General features: G+C 42.3%; 1 protein-coding gene across 4 annotated transcripts in view; it reads left to right on the top strand.

Moving 5' to 3' along the window:
- PXDN (peroxidasin) overlaps window positions 1-18,297 on the top strand; it is a 151,733-nt gene extending 133,436 nt beyond the window's left edge. For all 4 annotated transcript variants that reach the window (XM_024215788.2, XM_024215789.2, XM_024215790.2 and 1 more), the window contains 4 exons: window positions 1,215-1,335; window positions 9,774-9,906; window positions 13,317-13,430; window positions 15,965-18,297. In XM_024215788.2, the coding sequence (XP_024071556.1) occupies window positions 1,215-1,335; window positions 9,774-9,906; window positions 13,317-13,430; window positions 15,965-16,090 (494 nt within the window). In that variant the 3' untranslated portion in view covers window positions 16,091-18,297. The remainder of the gene's footprint in view (window positions 1-1,214; window positions 1,336-9,773; window positions 9,907-13,316; window positions 13,431-15,964) is intronic.
- Window positions 18,298-20,380: the final 2,083 nt, after the last annotated feature.

The raw sequence follows: 20,380 nt of genomic DNA, 5'->3' as shown, positions 1-20,380 counted from the left end.
AAGAGGGTTGGGGTGTGGAGGGGGGTGAGGGCTCTCCGGCTGGGGGCACAGGCTCTGGGGTGGGGCTGGGGATGAGGGGTTCAGGGTGCAGAAGGGGGGCTCAGGGCTGGGGCAGAGAGTTGGGGTGCAAAGGCAGGTGAGGGCTCCGGCTGGGGATGAGGGGTCTGGGGTGCAGTGGGGCTCCCGGGGCTATGGTGGGGAGAGAGGACTCCTCTTACCCCCCAGCTCTCTCTCCCCACAGCAGCACCTGGGCTCCTATTTTTTTCTTTATAGCTCATTGCTTCCCAGATATCTCGCACTGAGAGAGAGGTTATGACTAGAATGGAAAATTAGTTATCTGATTACTTCCTTCCTTTAGGTGCTTCTACAGTGGCCTCTTTTGGTGGGCACGTCTTCAATTAACAGAGTGGAATAAGAGATTAGTGTTAAGAAATGTATATTTGGAATTGAGTATTTCCTTTTAACTTTGCAAGGTCTTATCTAGAGACAGAAAAGAAAGGGCATGCTATGTCCTGGAGCTTTGTGGACAAATCTGAACTGCCTCCAGTATTTGCAGATATTTCAGACTTGGAGAGAGGTCATTTTGAGAGGGGAAATCACCATTTCCCCCCCAATTTCTAGCTTCCAGTGATGCAACTCAAACCTGGGGCTTTGAAAGTCCTTCTTTTGAATTACTAGTAACCAGAATTCTGATTTCAGAATCTTTTTAATAAAGAGAGGTTCTGTAGAATCTATCTTGCTCTCTCATATCTCTGTTGACTGTCATAAGCCAATAGAAGCAAAAAATAGTTTGAAAACTTGTCATTGAATAGATACAAGAAGATGATGAATGCCGTTTTTGTTTAGCACCTTTTCAGAGTAGAACTGCACTATACAAAATTATAGACTTCATGAAGCAGGTATAGGTCTGAATTGTACAAGGAGGTGTGAAGATCTGATAATTTATGGAAGAAGTGAACATAGTTAAAGGAAAAATAATTTAGTACCACTAGGTGAATAATTTAAAAAAAAAATCACAAGATTTAATTAAAAGAAAAGAAAAACGTCCATAAGAAGCCATATTGGAGAAAACAGGATTTAATTCTGTAGTTTTAAAATATATATATATATATATATATATATATATTGCTAGTGTATTATTTACAATTATTATTGTCATAAAATTATCAATTTATAATTTAATTTCCAACATATAATTTGTTGTCTTATTTCAGATTGTAGAACTAGAGGGCAGTTTAATGCATTTTCATATCACTTCCGCGGAAGACGTTCTCTTGATTATAGCTTTCAGGAGGACAAGCCCTTAAAGAAAATGAAAATGCCCAAAACAGTGAGGTAAGGATTTTGTATTAGGGTATGAAAAAGGGTCGGTTTTTTTGTTTTGTTTTTGTGTAAGGTGGAGGAAAATTGAATGGTTTCCTGCAAATGTACATTAGGTTCTTGCAGTCTCCAGTCCCTCAGTCTGGGATTGTGCCTTTCACTCTGATGTTTCTAGATGTTCAAAAGCAAAAGCAAAATTGAATGCTACAGGTTGTTGTCAACTTTAGGTCCTGTTTCTGCTGTGGTTTACCTTCCAGCTTTTTTCTAAGACTTTCAACATATGAAACAATAACATTTAAGCCCTCAGTCCTGTTTGTTTTCCTCAGAAGAAATGTGAAATGTAAAGAAAAAGCAGCAGAAAATCTGGGTCCTTACTGCATCCATCAATAACAGCATCTATTTGCCTGGAAAATGCCCACACTCCTGCTGTCCCCAAAGTGATACAAGTAGGGATTACAGATAATATGTGCCCCACCTCAGTGTCTAGAAGCCAGGGCAGGGCAAATATTGGGGCAGTAGCATTGAAATCAGTAATAACGGGCTAGATTCTCTCGTGCCAAGATCCAGTCAGTGCAGGAATGGGGGAGAGAAGAGTTTTGGTTATGGCTTCCTGATCCTCAAGTTGCACCAGCACTGATATAAGTTACAGCAGCATAAGGTCTGTTCTGGTTTATGAAAACTCCGTACTATAGGGGACCCTATGCTAGCTGTGAACTGGCGAAGTAGAGTAATGTGTGTGTCAGGGCAGGGAAAGGGCACATCTGTGTAGGTGTAGGAACTAGTGTCACATGTTTTATGATATCGAGTGTCCCGTTCTAGAGGAATTCTCAAACCAGCAGTAGCAGCCAGATACTAGTTCTTTTGCAGCATTTGGAACTTGGAAGGGGAGAATCTGTCATAGTATGTTCATATCTCCAAGAAAGGAGGCCTTTGCATAATAAGATTCCATCTTGTCTCCTTTTTGTCTAGAAATTGTGTTTCTTGTGTCCCATGTACCCCGTGATTTAGATATTAAGCTGAATTCTTCAGATATAACTCTCTCTCAAACCCCAAACAGTTTCTCAAGAATCTCATCCTCATGGGGACCTTTTGAGGATGAAAACTTATTCTTCTTCGAGTGATTGTGCATGTGCATTCCACAATAGGTGTGCATGCTCACCAAGTGCACTGGTGCCGGAAGTTTTTTTTCCTAGCAGTACCTGTAGGGGAGCGCCCCTAGCAACCCCTGGCGTGGCGCCTCCATGGCACAGTATAAGGGGTGCTGCGCACTCCCCCCATCCTCAGTTGCTTCTTGCCGCCAGTAAAGGTGCATCGGAACTGCTCTGCTGCAGCTTTCCTCTTGAACTCTTGTTCATTCATAGTTAGTAGTACCTGTAGTTAAAATAGTTTAGATTAATGTTAGTTTAGTTTAGTGTGCCCAGGTCAGGGCATGCCCCATGTCCCAAGCTTTAAATCGTGCGACACTTGCAGGCGGCTGATGCCAGTGAGTGATCCGCACATGGACTGTTTACGCTGTCTGGGGGAAACCCATCTCAGCGATCGCTGCAAGATTTGCAGATCCTTCAAGCCTCGGACCAAGAAAGAAAGGAACATTTGGCTTCCGAGCCACCAGTCGGCACCGCTCCACGTCCATGGGGCACACCAAGAAGGCTAAGAAGAAGTCTTCTCTGCTGATAAACCAGAGGAAGACCGGGAGAGAGACTAGACCCACGTTGGGCAGTTCTCGATCCCCGTTGGCCTCCAGGCCTCCGACTCAGGTTGAGCGGAGCAGCCCAGCCAACTTGGTGCCGACCTCCCCGGATGTCCGGATGCCCTCCATGCCGGAGGCCCTGCAAGTGGCTCGGGACGTCATGTCTCTGCCAGTTCCAGGGGCACCACCACCGTTGGGTCCCCGGTCCAGAGGCAAGCCACCGCTTGGATCTCCGCAGTCGCCGCCTGATCGGTACAGTTCGCATTCTAGGGAATGTTCCCGACGCCGTTCGCCGATCAGCAACTGCCCCATGCGCAGTCTGCGCCGGTCCCCGTCGACCCCCACCAGGTTGTCTGGCTGGGTTCCGACTGGCAGGAGTTCTGGGCACTGCTCCACCTTGCGAGGAGAGCGGGCCCCGTGGAGACCGGGACAGAGGGCACCGGAGGTCCTCGTCACCGAGGGGCCATCATAGCCCGTCGCGATACGGGTATCAACGCTGTTCCCGTTCTTCATCTCGCTCCAGGACCCCGCCGCGGCACTGCTCCCACAGTCCCAGGCGTCGATCGCCAGCACCTCGCCATTGCGGATCCACCCGTTGGAGCCGATCGCGGAGCAGCTGCTACTGGCAGTACTCCCGCTCCTCCACGCCGGGATCATGGTCTCGTGATCGGCACCGTTCCCAACGCGTCCGCTCCTCCCAATTCCGGGACAACGGCAGGTCGTATGCCAGCCCGGCCTCCTTTCATAGTCGTCACTCGCTGGGACAGGCTAGTCAGGCTGAACAGCCTGCTCCGCCGGTGCCACAGCAGGTGCAGTGGCACCAGGCTCCTTGGCCGGCACCGTGGTACCAATGAGCCCTGTGGCCCCCGTCACAGCCCCTGGTGGTGGCTCGTTTGGTGGCCAGAACTTCGGCGAGACCGTCAGCCTCCCTATCTCAGCCCCACAGAAAGGAGTCGGTGGGGCGTTCATCTCTGATTCCGCGTCCAGAGGGCGATCAAGTGGTGGGACCTCTGACACTGGTGAGTACGCACAGTACCGCATCCCCCATCCTCATCCTCCCCTGATGAGGCGATTATGGCCCCTCCTCCACCTGTTCCGCAGAAGGACTCTAAGGCCCACCAGGAACTGTGGAAAAGGGTGGCATCGAGCCTCAACCTTCAAGCCGAGGAGGTAGAGGAACCCTCGGTCTCCCTCTTCAATGTCCTCTCGGCCTCGGCACCGGACAGGGTGGCCCTCCCACTCCACGAAGGGGTGGCGAAAATTTCAAAGGCCTTGTGGCAAACCCCGGCCTCCTTGTCCCCCATCTCTAAGAGGGCAGAATGGAAGTACTTTGTGCCCGCCAAGGGGCATGAATACCTGTACACCCACCCTGCCCCCAACTCCCTGGTGGTTGAGTCGCTCAATCACAAGGAGAGGCAGGGCCAACCAGCCCCTACTCCAAAAAATAAAGACTCAAGGGGGCTGGATTTATTCGGGAGAAAAGTTTATTCATCCTCGAGTTTCCAGTTAAAGGTGGCAAACCATCAAGCCGTCCTGGGGCGGTATGAGTTCAATTTGTGGGGCTCTCTGCCCAAATTGGAGGACTCCCTCCAGGAGCGTGACAGGAAGGAGTTCAAGGCTCTGGTGGAGGAGGGTACAGCGGCTACCAGGGCAACCTGCAGGCAGTGTCAGATGCCGCGGATATGGCTGCAAGGTCTACGGCCTCCGTCGTGTCCATGAGGAAGGCATCATAATATAAATAATATAATATATGGACATCAACAGGCAAGGCGGGGCCCGCTCCTCTGCCCTCTGCCAGGAAGCCCTCAGGCTGTGGGACTTCTGTACAGCCCACGACATTTGCCTACAAGCCCACCACTTACCGGGCTCCCAGAACTCATGAGCGGATCGCCTGAGCCGAAACTTCTCCTCTCAGCACGAGTGCTGACTACACTCAGAGGTGATGCACAGGATTTTCCAAGAGTGGGGAACTCCTGAGGTGGACCTGTTCGTGACTCGGCAGAACCGCCGGTGTTCCCGCTTCTGCTCCGTGGTGGGGTTGGGCATGGGCGCCATCTCCGATGCCTTCCTTCTATCCTGGTCAGGCCAGCTTCTCTATGCCTTCCCCCTGATCCCGCTGATCGGCACGGTCTTGGAGAAGATAAAAACGGACAGGGCCCGGGTCCTCCTGATTGCCCCAGCATGGCCCAGGCAACATTGGTACGGGACTCTCACAAGCCTGACAGTCGCCCCGCCATGGCCGTTGCCATCCCACCGGGATCTGCTCTCCCGGGACCAGGGCCGCCTCCTCCACCCCAGCCTAGCAGCACTCCACCTCACGACATGGCTGCTCAATGGTTAGGCCAGGAGGAAAGGACGTGCTCAGAAGGGGTTCAGCATGTTCTCCTTGAAAGCAGACGGCCCTCCACGAATCAGGCCTACCCGGCAAAGTGGTCTCAGTTTTCCCGGTGGGCAGCTGAGCGGGGCGTTTCACCCATGGCTGCTCTGATCCAACTCATTTTAGGCTGCCTCCTTCACCTTAGAGCCCAGGGCCTAGCGCCCTTGTCCGTCAAGGTGCACTTGGTGGCTATATCGGCCTTCCACCCGCCAGTGCAGGGACACACAGTATTCTCCCATGCTATTCTCCTCCCGTACGTTAGGCCCCCAGTCCCACATGGGTCAGGACATCTTCCTGCTGGGCCTCAGCCCCAAGCCCCATGTGTTCAATGAAGAACGCTGCCTCCACATGCTGGATGTGAGACGGGCTCTGGCCTTTTACCTGGACCGTACAAAGCCATTCAGGAAGTCCTCGCAGCTGTTCATCGCCTCGGCCGAGCGCGTGAGAGGTCGGCCAATTTCCATTCAGCAGCTCTCCAACTGGATCACCTCGTGTATCCGTACCTGTTACGACCTGGTGGGGATCCCCCCGCTGCCGATTGTAAGGGCACACTCAACTAGGGCGCAGGCTTCATCGGCTGCCTTTTTAGCCCATGTTCCCGTTCAGGACATTTGCAAGGCTGCCACGTGGTCTTCCGTTCACATGTTCACCTCGCATTATGCGATCGTCTCCCAAACCAGGGAGGACGCCGGTTTTGGCAGGGCGGTACTCCGTCCCAAGAGTCTGTGAACTCCTACTCACCTCCAACAGATATAGCTTGGAATCACCTATTGTGGAATGCACATGACCAATCACTCGAAGAAGAAAAGACAGTTACCTTTTCTTTAACTGGTGTTCTTCGAGATGTGTTGCTCATGTCCATTCCACATCCCTCCCTCCTTTCCCTCTGTTGGAGTTGTCTGGCAAGAAGGAACTGAGGGTGGTGGGAGCACGCAGCGCCCCTTATTCCACGCCATGGAGGTGCCACTGCAAGGGGGTGCTGTGGGCGCTCCCCTAGAGGTACTGCTAAGGGAAAAACTTCCGGCACCGGTGCACGTGGCGAGCATGCACACCTATTGTGGAATGGACATGAGCAACACATCTCGAAGAACACCAGTTACAGAAAAGTTTCAGAGTAGCAGCCGTGTTAGTCTGTATCCGCAAAAAGAACAGGAGTACTTATAAACATATATATATATATCATATATATCTCCTCAATATATGTTTCACTCTATATGCATCCGAAGAAGTGGGTTGTAGCCCACGAAAGCTTATGCTCTAATAAATTTGTTAGTCTCTAAGGTGCCACAAGTACTCCTGTTCTTTTTGCAGTTACAGAAAAGGTAACTGTCTTTTATAACTAGTCCAGCAATAGAGGCCTTCATCTGCTCACTCTCCCACAGAGATGTTGGAATCCTCTCAGATTCTGAAAGAGTCTGAAAGAAACAAGCTTTTACATACATTTTGTCATAGATTATTTATTTGTGTTTATATGTATAAACCTAAGACATTGTGTCTTTCTCAACCAGAGCCCCAAAACAGTTGGGACAAAATTACTCTGACTACCCAAATCTATACCAGGGTATAATCGACTCTGTTACACATTAATGCTCTATCCAAACAATGCTTAAGACTCTGTACACTTCTTTTTTTATCATCACAAATGTAAGGACTACCAAACTGTAGCTTTCACAAAACTGGTTTCTGAATCTGAAGTATTCAGTTACATGTTTACAAGGTGGGCTAGTATGTATGAAGGGCCTTGTGCTTTAGCTAATATAACATTCTGCTAGCAAGGGCTCCGATTTTAAAAGTAAAATTCTGATCAAGCCACTGTTCAGGGCCCTTCGATTCATTTCTTTCACAAGCCCGAAAGTGAATGAGCGAAGAGAGTGATCCCAGCCTTCTCCAGGACACCCTTCTCCCTCAGGGTCAGTTGGAAGTTCTTCTTATGAAACAAGAACACTGGGTAGGACAAAATGTGTAGTGTGACCACACTTTGGGTATATAGCGTATAGTTGTATGCTAACTAGACCAACTCTTATATAACATGAACAAAGGATACAGACAGGAATTTGCAGTTTATTTATTTGATTTTTATAACCACGAAAAAGTGCCTATCCCTGGTTCTTGACTCCCTTGACAATCTCTTTAAATATATACAACATACACATTAAATAAACCATCTTGCCTCAATTGCTACCAGAACATAAAATTGTGGCCCCAGCAAATAACTAATAAAAATGTAATTGCTCCAACAGAATATCCACTAGTGTTCTTTTCCATTTTCTAGCCCCATAAATCCCCACCCCCCCACCCCCGAGCCAGGGAGGAAAGGTGGGCCTGCATAGGCTTCCTGAAGGTAATGAACTAGGGATGTTATGGGGAGCAGATTCCAAAAGTAAAAAACCCTTAAGGAGAATGTGTCCCACCATCACCTTTTATTTTATATCAGTATGGCTCTAGCTCAGGTCCTTTTGCTGACCATAATTGTGGAAGTATGACATGAGGAGAAAGGTTTAAAAATGTTTAATTTAATCCAGCAGTTGTTTGGTATAGAGACCTATTGCTATGTTATAAGAGATACAAAGAGAAAGACATCCTTGAAGTAAAAGTTGCATCTTGACTTAATGAGTCCAGCATATTCCAGTGTCCTAATAATAGTGTTATGCACTCACCACAAGGACCTCAAGTGCTGTATAGGCTCAAAATGAAGATAGTCCCTACCCACAAAGAATTTATAATCTAGAAGTCAGGATACGCTTGGAAGCGCATATAAGGTAACAACTCAGAGGGTATTTACTTGGCTTACTTTGTGTGAGTATTATGAAATGAGTGAACTGGAGGGCTTCAGTGGTGACTCAATCAGAGAAATCTGAGCCTCTGCTGTCAAATTTTGCATTAGTAAAATACAAGGCTATACACATAAAACCACGTGTTCTTACAGCAAACAGAACATTTTATTGCTGCTTCTATATGTCTGATGAATTATAAACAACATTGAACAAAATTCATGTGTGGAATAACTCCACTGAGAGTAATGAAGTTACACCAGGAGTGAATTTATTGCACAACATTTCAGCCATTTTAACAACTTATATATACATTTAATAACACTAAGGAAGAGTAGGAATAAAAAATGCTTAACAAACACTGTAACTTTCACTTTGACTGTTAAAAGTTGCCCTGAAGTAGCAGAGCATTGTAGATTATGGTTCTCCTTCCCAAGTGAACTTTTACCAACGTTTCCAAATTTCCATAGCATAAACAATAATATACAGCAAACGTTCTTTGTCACATATTTATAAAGCTATAAAGAAGTTAAGTCCCATAAAAATTAAAGTAAAAAGAAAACATCAGTTTCTCCTACCCTGGTAACAAAGAGAATCTTTTGAACTTTTTTAGTTAGAACAGAAATATCAATAGGGAGGAATTTCCCAGATTATTAAGTGAGAGATGTAGAAACTACATATACAGATGAGATGCAAGGGCTATATTCATACTTGATGTAAAAATTGTGTTACTAAAGAGATGCCTCTGGCATCAGCAACCCTCAAACAGGAATGTTTGGCATATCCTGCTACATGAGCCCTGAGTGCTTCATGTGGTAAATTGTTTAATAATTAATACTATCTCTATTTTTACTCAGTGTTTTATGAAATCTGTCTAGATGATATAATTAATACTGACTATGTCAATTTTCTCTGATGACTTTACACAATATTTTCATTGAAGATTGAACTGATTAAAATGATTTTGGAATGTAAGTTTGCCAAATGTCAATTGCAATAGGCAATAGACAAGTGGTTCCCCATTATTCTGTACTGTAAAAACACTATTGACTTCAAATGTTTATTAAATTGGAAACAGGCAAGTAGTAAACCAACTTGTTCCATTTTCGAAGACTGAGGTTTTAAGCATAGATGCTTTTTCTGACGTCTATTCATGGAAGAAACTTTAAAGTGAGTCCAAACACAGTGCTGATTACAATTACACAATTAAATCAGTAGTATTCTTTCACTCTGAATTATTGTTGGATGTTTAGCTTAACTGCTTCACTGGTTCTTTTCTCTGTGAATTGTAGGCAATGCCATGAAAATGGTATTGACTAACAACTTTTTCTGTCCCCTAACATAGGAGACATAACACTTTTAAGACTGATGCATTCTGTCCTCAAAACTTCCTGCCCCTGCTGGTATAAGGAGTAATACATTAATCTACCCTGACCCTGAGACTATATCCTGCTACAATGGCACTGGTGTTCTGTTGTGCTTCATAAAAATCATACAACCAGCTGCCTATACTTAATTTATTCATAATTTACATTTTGGATAGCCCCTATGCAAATAGCCTGTCTATTGAAAATTTATTGGGTGAATATCCTGATCTATTTTCCTCTTGTTGCAGTTCTACAAAACAGGGTAAACATTTTAATGATTCCACTTCAGCATCTGATGAACATATAAAATTACCTGTGGTGAATGACTTCAGAGAATTTGTTTTAGAAATGCAAAAGACCATTAAAAGTCTCAGAAATCAGGTAAGAAGATGTAATGAACAATTTCTAATCTTAAATTTAATTTAAATCATTTTAAACTTTAAACAGCATATTTACAAAGAATATTCATCTTTCTGTGGCCTTAAATATATAGACTTCCCTTGCATTTCTCAATCCAAAATTTATCTTGTAATCTTTTGACAAAATGGAACACAGAGCATAGTGTACATATTATTGTTTATTTTTGCATATTTTGTTAATCTTATTTAAAACAAAGATTATACAGTTTGTCTTTGTTGATTTCTGTCACCAAAACCTTGTGAAAGCAATGCATTCCATGTATGTATGAAACTGTTTATGGAATTAGCTTTTTCCTTCATGCTTAGACCTGGAATTTATAGAATCTGGGTTTACGGTTTGCATCTGAATAAAATCTGTTGATTGAGCCATATGTGTGATAAACTATGCAATTGCTATGAAATAATGTGGTGTGTGCCAAATTGTAATTGTAAATAATTATACCCAGGATTCAGATCTTTTTGAAAAGACTTTTACAGTGTGACATAAATTAAATCTCTTAATAATCAGACTAACTAAAGTAGCCATAATAGTAGCCACTCAAAAAAGCTTTATTTATGCACAAGATATTCTACATATCAGAGAACGCCCAAAGTTGGTCTTAAGGAATGAAGTTCCTTCAAAAGTAACTCCACATTAAATGTACTGGATATGCTAGTGATTTCTAAGCATATATTTGTCTGGACTGTAGTTTGACCTCCCTGTTCTCAGGTGCAATTTACACCCACAGTGTGTATCTACAACCTAGGTAATTCAGCTACTCAAACTTGGAGTTGAATGACCAAAATTCAGGTACAAATTACACTGCAAAAGGAAGTCCACCAATTTGGTATTTTCACCTTATTATATCACAAGCATGTTCAGAAATAACTAACGTTATTATCTAAATATAGTTTAGGTCTAAATCAGAACTCCAGATCTGAACATCTTACAGCTTTGGACAAGTTTGGATTTGGATCTGAACTGTACAGCCATATAATATAATTGATATAATGCCTGCATCTGTAACTTTCACTCTATGCATCTGAAGAAGTGAGGTTTTTACCCACAAAAGCTTATGCCCAAATAAATCTGTTAGTCTTTAAGGTGCCACCAGACTCCTTGTTGTTTTTGTAGTTACAGACTAACACGGCTACCCCCTGATACTTGTACAGCCATAGATAATTTGTAAATTGGAGCCCAAAACAGTATAAGTTCAGATGACTCTGGCGTATATTTTCAACCTTACTGTCATCATTCTGCAGGCAAGTGTAGTTTCTAAGGATGAGTATATATTTCCCAATAAATGTCTAAAGTTTTCTTTTGTAATACAGAAATTGGTATGGAGGAGGTTTGGTATCATGTAAATGGACCTTCTTACCTCAAACTCTAGCAAATTAAAAATGCTGTAAGGAAGGTCTCATATTTCCATCAGTAGAAGTGGCTGCGCAATTGTTCTCCAAAATATAAACATTAATTTGGAAAAATAAAACCACTCTTGGCCATTTATGGTTTAACTATGATTTAATATTTTGTATCAATAATTACTTTTACACTCACACAAACACTGTAGCCAGTAACAAGTTACCATCATACAATTTAGTCATTGCATTAATTCCTAGAGCACCCGACTAAAACCTTTAAAAAAAAATCCTCTTAACATTTAAATTTTCTCTTTAGATGGTAATCTAATCTTTATTATAAAAAATACTTGTTAATAAGTACATTTTAATGTAAGTTATATAACTTTGACATGTGGCTACAATACTGAGGAAACCAGAATTATGGTGCAGTTGTCATTCAGGAGCAAACTACCCTTTTGAGAGAGAATACAGAATACTATGGGCTGGCCAAGCTCCATTCAGCATTTCCATTCCCAAACGAGAGATTGTCTTTTGGCTGGTTCTACTACTGGTGCAATTAAGGGTTTGTCTACACTGTACAAATCTTATGGTGGCGTGTAGAGTACATACACTGCACACAGCCTACCACAGGTATAAACAGTTGATTGTGAGGCACTACTTAGGCAAGTAGAGTACAGACATGCCAGAACCTTAGGGAAAGGTTCTCTACACTCCCAAGCAGTGCCTCTACCATCTACATTGCTATTTTTAGCAGTGTGGTATCCCACTGGTGGAGCCTTTCCCCATCACCAGAGCCTTTCACTGACAAGTGTATCTACACATTGCATGTGGACGCAGCATATTTTTCACTGCAGCATGTAGCGTCACATATAGTGCTGGTATCCTACATGCCACCGCTAGTGTGGACAAGGCCTAAAAGATACCTGGATGGGCTCTAAGTTGTGTTATGGTTCCAAAGGATCATTTTGACAGCTGAGTGTTGCTGCAGTACACGGGGTCTCCAGGTACACTCCCCTGCCTTAGGTAGACAGGTGAACTAGTTTTATGACTCCTTGGCATCATTAGAATGGTCACGGAAGTCAATAAGAGTGGAGAAGTTACAAATGCTTTCAAAGTGGCCATTTATTCAGTATTCTACAGCTGAATAATCTAATCTTCCATTTCCTTATGGCAGTCTTATGAGTTTAGTTTTCTCTCTCTACATTTGTCATCTTTTTTGTTTGATGCTCACATGTTTGTAGGTGTGTATTTCAAGGGTAAGAAAGAAAATATGTTTGTGGTTAGTCTTCTCTTGTAGAGACTCTTTCTATTTGTGCTGCTTGCCTCCAGCCTTTTAGTTTTTCAACAGTTAGATTGAGTAGAGTTGACCAAAAAAGGGGAATCCCTTTCTGCATTTTTGAGGAAAAGTTTTGTCCCCAAATTGGGACAAAACGTCAAAAATATAAAAAAATTAATGGAAAGGGATGCCAAGAAAAGTCCACTTAGAAAGAACCAAACTGGAATATTTTGGCTTCCCAGCTGCTCTCAGAGAATGTGCTTGTTATTTTTGCTTGTGAAATTGACACGAGCCTGCCAGTGTGGCGACCAGAGAGGCAGAAAACACAGTCGCGTTGCCTCCCTGCCAACCCCAGAGCTTCAGGAGGCTCTGTGCCTCTCCATCACCTGGAGTTGGGAATGTGGGGGGGAAGCAGAGTCCCCTGGCTCTGGGCTTCTCCATCCCCTGGATCTCAGGGGTGGAGAGGCAGAGCACCTGAGGGTTGTGCCTCTCTATCTCCTGGAACTGGGGGGAGTCATAGCGCCCTGTGCTCTGCTGTGTTTCAGCCAAAGTTTTGTTGAATCTGTAATAGATGAAGTGAAACATTTCACCACACCCAATCTCCAGTATATCTGACCAGATCAAAAACTGAGTAATCAGCCAGATGCACCCACATAAATATTGTTAGGGGATTGTATATAAGGTTAAGGACATACCGTAAGCAGGAAAAGCTTTACTTTGGTTCAATTAATAACTTACGTTTCTTCTGTCTTCAGATAAAGAAACTGGAATCACGTCTCAGTAGAACTGATTGCACTGATGAAAAGGGTAAATCGTACTCCAGCAATGAAACCTGGAAAAGGGACCCTTGTACTATGTGTGAATGCAAAGTGAGTATGCTGGAATCCATTTTCAATGTTTAAGCCATATTGTGATTTGTTTTTGAGATGCAGCCTCTGATGATGTTGTACCCACAATTTTGTAGATTCTAGTCATTATTGGTTCAATCTGTACCTGCAGTTAGTTGCTGGGGAAATTGACACCATTCAGACATCCATCTATCTAACAGTACTTACAAATCTAATAATTAGACATCTACATAATCTAATTTCCATCATTTGGCTGGTGTTAAATTGTACTTGCAAAATTGTGTGTAAAAAGGGGAGGCCCAGAAGAAGCCTTTCCAAAAGCAGCCTCTTATAGAACATAAAAATTGGTAAAAAATACCAAAGATACCAAAATCTTAATATTTCCCTTGTTTTTTACCTTTAGTGAAAGAAATAAAATAATGTAATGTAGGGAGAAAAAAAATTGGCTTTGTGGGATCCCTGAACTTCAGATGATAAATCAATATATAACTTGTAAATTGTATTATGAATCATGTTTTGTCTGGTAATGCCTAAGGACTAAGTAAGAATATAGCCTCATTGTGCTAGGTGCTATACAGTAGATAAGAACTTACAGTCTAAATCAAGGGTGGGCAAACTTTTTGGCCCGAGGGCAAATAGAAACTGTATGATGGGCCATGAATGCTCACAAAATTAGGTTTTGGGGTGCGTGAAGGGGTGAGGGCTCTGGTTGGGGGTGTGGGCTCCAGGGTGGGGCCAGAAATGAGGAGTTCAGAGTGTGAGACAAGCTCCGGGCTGGGGCAGGGGAGTGGAGTGAGGGGTTCGGAAGGAGGGAGGGGGATCAGGGCTGGGGCAGGGGGTTGGGGCGTTGGAAGAGGCTCAAGGGTGCAAGCTCCAGGTGGCGCTTACCTCAAGCAGCTCCCGAAAACAACGGCATGTCCCTCTCTGGCTCCTACGCGAGGCACGGCCAGGCGGCTCTGCACACTGCCCCATCCGCAGGGACCGCCACTGCAGCTCCCATTGGCTGCAGTTCCTGGCCAATGGGAACTGCAGGGGCGGCACTTGGGGCGGGGGCATTGTGCAGAGCAGAGGCCCCTGGCTAATCCTATGCGTAGGAGCCGGAGGGGAGACCATGCTGCTGCTTCCGGGAGCCCCGTGGCGCGGCCCCCGACCCTGCTCCCCAGCTGGAGCCCCAGAGCGGGGCAAGCCCCGCTCCCCAGTGGGAGATCGAGGGCCAGATTAAAACAGCTGGTGGGCCGGATTTGGCCCGCAGGCCGTAGTTTTCCCACCCCTGGTCTAAATAGGCAAGACAGACCCATGGTGGGATAAAGGAATATAACATACAAGCAGAGTTGTTAATAATATGCAGCACAAGGTCATAAAATCATAGAATCGTAGGCCTGGAAGGGACCTTAAGAGGTCATCTAGTCCACTCCCTGGCACTCATGACAGAACTAAGTATTATCTACACCATCCTTGGCAGGTATTTGTGTAACCTGTTCTTAAAAATCTCCAATGATGGAGATTCCACAACCTCCCTAGGCAATTTATTCCAGTGCAATTAACTACCCTGACAGTTAGGAAGTATTTCCTAAAGTTCACTTAAAGTGCCCTTGGTGCAATTGAAGCCCATTGCTTTTTGTCCTATCCTCAGAGGTTAAGGAGAATAATTTTACTCCCTCCTCCTTGTAACAATCTTTTGAAAACTGTTATCAAGTTCCCTTTCAGTCTTCTCTTCTCCAGAATAAACAAACCCAATTTTTTCAGTCTTCCCTCATAGGTCATGGTTTTTTTAGACCTTTAATCATTTTTGTTGCTCATCTCTGGACTTTCTCCAATTAGCACACATCTTTCCTGAAATGTGGCACCCAGAACTGGACACAATACTCCAGTTGAGGCCTAATCAGCACGGAGTACAGCGGAAGAATTACTTCTCGTATCTTGCTTACAACACTGCTGCTAATACATCCCAGAATGATGTTTACTTTTTTTGCAACAGTGTTATACTATTGACTCATATTTAGCTTGTGATCCACTATGACCCATACATTCCTTTCTGCAATAATCCTTCCTATGCAGTCATTTCCCATTTTGTATGTTTGCAACTGATTGTTCCTTTTCCAAGTGGAGTACTTTGCATTTGTCCTTATTGAATTTAATCCTATTTTCATGTTAGTTCAATGGGTTTTTTAGATGGGTTTGGTTAAGAAGTGATAAGCTAAATGGGGGGGGGGAATGAAAGGGGAGAGGACATTGAAGGGAAGTGTTAGTGAGAGGAGCAAGGTAGGGAAGAAGAGGGTAGGAGGGGCAGGTGTGGACTGACACTGTGAGAGAGGGGAAGAAAGTATTAGAGCAAACTGCCATTAAAAAAGTTGTCATATAAGGTGCTTTCTGCTAGATGCAAATTTTAAAAACCTCAAAACAAACCATGATACATTCAGAATTTGTCCCAGTAGCCAAAACCTTAGAAAGAATGGCTGGGAATACATTCCTGAATAATGTAAATACCATATCTCTTATTTTGTAGACAAAGCTAAATAATGTGTTAAACTGTTGTTATATTTGTGTTAATACAGGTTGGTCAGATTACCTGTTTTGTAGAATCATGTCCACCAACTGATTGCTCTACACCAGTGAAGGTCAAAGGAGTTTGCTGTCCAGTCTGTTTAAAACAAACTATTAGCAAGGAAAAGAAGCCATAACTCTCCTCTAAGAATTTAAGATGTGTCCTCTTCAAATCATACCGGCCTGCTGATGGCAAATACAGGTAACCAGAAGCTTAAAACAACAGCAAGAAATCAAGATTTTACATGACAACATTCTAATGGTGCTGTAACAGTATAAGATGATGTATTATTTTATTATTTTCCCATAAAAAGAAAACCACAATGCAAAAATGTTGAAAGGGAAATAAACAGGTCAAGATAATTTTGTGTTAAGATTCTCAGGTTAGACAAACCGAATCTGGTGCTACTTCAAAAGGACACTGTCAAGTAGTTTTAGGCACCCAAACTGACTTACCTTAAAACGTTTACATTATAAAATCAGAACATCTCCCATTTATGAGAAATAAGCACAATAAAAATATTTACGTTTCTTTTCAGTATTAGTGTGACTTGATGTTCAGTGCTCTGCCAATAAAGTCAGAAGAAGAAAAGCTAGAATAAAAGCTTAATAAAAACTATGTTCAGAGCTGTGCTAATACAAGGGCAATTTCTGCAAGCCATCTGTGTATTTGGATTGCTTAGTCAATTATGCCAGCATATAGACAATGAAGTAAAAACAAAAAAAATCTGTAGCATTTCAACCTCTCTTTAATTGAAGAGGAAAATTAATCAGTGTTTGACAAATTGAAGAGCATAAAATTGCTAGGGAATGAGAAACAAACATCAAGTTTCTAGGAAGGTATTAAAACAATGTGTATTACAAAAAGTGTTTGACAGTGCTCCTTGAATGTTATTCCTCACTTTAGGAAGCAGTACATGACTCATAAGTAGCATTTGATATTAAAATTAATATAATATTTTTTGTCAAAACATATGTAATTGCTTGGCTACTTTTTAGATTCATTTATTTTAAATCAGTGTAAAGTGACCATCCAAAGTCCAGTTTGCAAGCATGCTTCTCTCCATCTCAAACGTGCTCACATGTACAGTTGCTAAGGCCCTGTTTTGAAAATGTGAAAACATCACATGCCATTTTGCATACAAAGATAGCTACTGATTCATTGTACATATTGTCAGTAGACATATGTTCCTGAGTGTATTATGGCACTGATTGTTTATGAAAAGAACAATCAAAATGAAGCATTAACCATTAATTGTGGATTGACTACTCCTTTTTATTTTTTTCTGACAAGGTATTTGAGTTTAAAGGTTTTCTCCATTTTTTAGCTAGTACATGCATACTTATAACTGAGTCCCTTTATATGACTCATGTTAAAAATGATCCTCCAGTGAACTTCACTCCTCACATAATTCATTTTTTAGCACTATAGAATATATGTCTATGTCAATGCAGTGTATGTGTTAGCACACCAATTCTTCACCTTTTTAACAGGCATATGTTATTACATTCAGTGAAAGACAACTATCATACCTCATTTTACAGTTTTGTTTTTCATTTATAGTGCATCTTCTGAAAAAATCCATAATTTCCTACAATTCAGGGCTCAGTCCTGCAGTCCTAATGCAGAACTCCTACTGAAGTTATTGAATTCTCTGGATTCTGAGTTAATTGTTAGGATTTAGGAATCAGGGATTTATGGATTAATGAAATCTGCACAAATGTAAACATTAGAGAGACAAAGTGGGTGAGGTAATATCTTTTACTGGACCAACTTCTGTTGGTGAGAGAGACAAGCAACATGTAAATTTGCGTAGTAAATCACATTTGTGTGTAATAGCTAATCTATAGCAACAATGCCATTTCCACTATAATATTTTGGCACATAATTTCCCTGGTTAGTAGCTTTAATGTTCTATAATTTGATAACTACATACTATGACACTGCTTTCAAACTTTGGTATATATTACAAACTTACTACAATGACTTGTTTGACAGTGTAGTAAGAGTAATATGTACATGTGAGTGGGGTGTTAAGCAAAGATGTATGTTAGAGGTACATGGGGTATTTTTAAGAATATTTCAATTGATTTTTATATATAAAGTTTTGACTTATGTAACCTATTTTAATATTTTTAGAAACTGTGTGGAAAGCATGTTTGAGTATCATATGGTATCTAGGGCTTCACATTCCTTCCCCTTTTTTGATACTCTAGTACTTTGTTCTGTTTTCTTGAGAGTCCAAATCACACAGTCACCCTGGAAGCCCTATGCACATGGAACTCCTATTGATCTACAATAAGAATTCCTCAAGAGAAAGGCTTGCAGAACCAAACTTAAATTATGATATTTGATATGTATATGGTTATATAGACCAGTAAAAAAAAAAAAAGTGCTTCCAATGGGTTATTAATTTCATCCTCCCCACACACACACACATTTATATGAATTAAATATCCTTAGAATTTCAGATCACAGCAGAAGAGCTTTTCCATTTATACACTATATAACAGTACCATGTATCTCATTCCCCTGCTCCCTGCCGCAGAATAAAGTGAATATCTGTTGTTCTTTGTTCAATGTTTACTCATACAGTATATAAAAAGATTCTGGAATAACTCGTGAAATGCTTATACCATTGTCATCTTGAGTTATTTTACATAAACATAAAGAAAAAGCAGATCCTCACCACCAATTTTAAATGTAATAAGCAATCAAGAATTGTATAAATTTACTTTTATTACAGTGTCTACAGATTCAGCACCGATATTAACATTTCTGAAACAGTGGCCAGTGGCTGCATGATCATTTCCTCAGTATCCACTGTGAGAATATTGCTGTAATATGTTGCAAATTGTGCATATTTATTTACTTTTTAAAACTGTTACCAAAAGCAGTCTTTGTTATTTTTATTGTAATCAGTAAATTTACCAAAGAACTGTTTGCACTGTGTAATGAATGCTTCTCAGTTGAAATAAATGGGCCACATTTCCAAATATTCTACCTGTTAATTTCTTGAAGCTGCAGTGTGTATGTTTTTTATCAAACAGGCAGACCAACGATTTCCTCGAAGAAGCTTAGTATTAACCCTCCATATCAATTAGTGGGATAAGTAAATGTCAGTTTAATAAAGTTATAGATTTGTATTTAGGTGGTGAAAGTATATATTTACCATTTACTCCTTGCACGGAGGGAGGACAGAGGGTAAAGACAGGATCAGAGAAGGAATTAGTTATTAGCAGCTGGACACTTTACAGCTTCCCAGTCTGGTCCTTTCCCAGGAAAAAAAATTGACAGGTTTTTTGGTATTAACCTTTCTTCACCCTAAGTAAATCACACAGAGACACTAAGGACACTTGAAGACCTCATATCACCTACCCATGCCTCATTCCAGCACAATTCCTTCAGTCTCCCTACCACCTTCAAAATGAGTGCACTGTCACTTTTCTATCTCCCTTTTCTGCAATTAGAAGAGGTTTCCTTCCATCCCACAAATGGGTTGTTAGGCTCATACTGTTTGTTAGCAGCCGGCTGCTGCTACACCATTGAGCTTCTGTGGATGCCATGCCAGTAAGTACTGCTTCTGGCCTCTACTACAAGCGCATACCATTTTCCTTTTGTTACTTTTTGGGCTGTGGTAGAACATGCAGGAGTAAGTGTTTGTCACTGAGAAGGGCAGTTGGGGTAGAGCAGGATTAGGATTTAATGCAGACAGGAGTCATGACCCAGTCCCTCTGCTTAGCAGCCATGGAATCACCCTCCTTTCCAGCATAGATCTTCTTAATATCTTCACCGCAAGCTTAGAGCCCTGTTCTCTCACCATAGGATATGAGTTATTGTTGAAATCCGTTTTAGTTACTCATATCTTTTGGTGAGAGACTAGTGCTCAGGGGATACTAGCCAGTCCCTAGGACTATCAACCTGGAAAATGGCCAGTTTCTTAAACATTTAGTACAATACAGGCGATTATGTTTATAAAACAACAATTTGACTAATATACCTCCAGGAAAACTAGGTATGCAATATCATGCAATAGGAAAAATTAAAAACTAATGTATTCCAGAAGCATAATTCCAAAATCTACAATAAACTGCTGTAAGAAATATCAGTAATTGAACTCGAGTTCTGCGTTCATCAAACTTTTTTCAGTCAGCTGAAGAGATGAATTAAAGAAGCAGAAAACATAGATGATACACTTTTCCGAGTAGTATTCCTCTGGGTGCTCTGCTTCAGGCATGCATTCACCTCCCTGTGCCTTTGGTCAGAGATGTTTGGAAGCAATGCCCATTCAGCCGACTCATGCGCCCTACACATCTTCATGCCCGGTAGCATATAGGTCTGTGTGGGTAAACCACCCTCAGTTCCTTCTCAATTGGCTTTGGCCTGAGACAGAGCATCGAGCATTCCCACTCTGCTGTGTTCATTA

This window comes from Terrapene carolina, unplaced genomic scaffold (genome assembly GCF_002925995.2).
Source record: "Terrapene carolina triunguis isolate 2854851 unplaced genomic scaffold, T_m_triunguis-2.0 Scaffold42, whole genome shotgun sequence".
Classification (NCBI taxonomy): Eukaryota; Metazoa; Chordata; order Testudines; family Emydidae; genus Terrapene; species Terrapene triunguis.
Note: the sequence above shows the minus strand (reverse complement) of the source record. Positions and strands in the feature narration are given on the sequence as shown.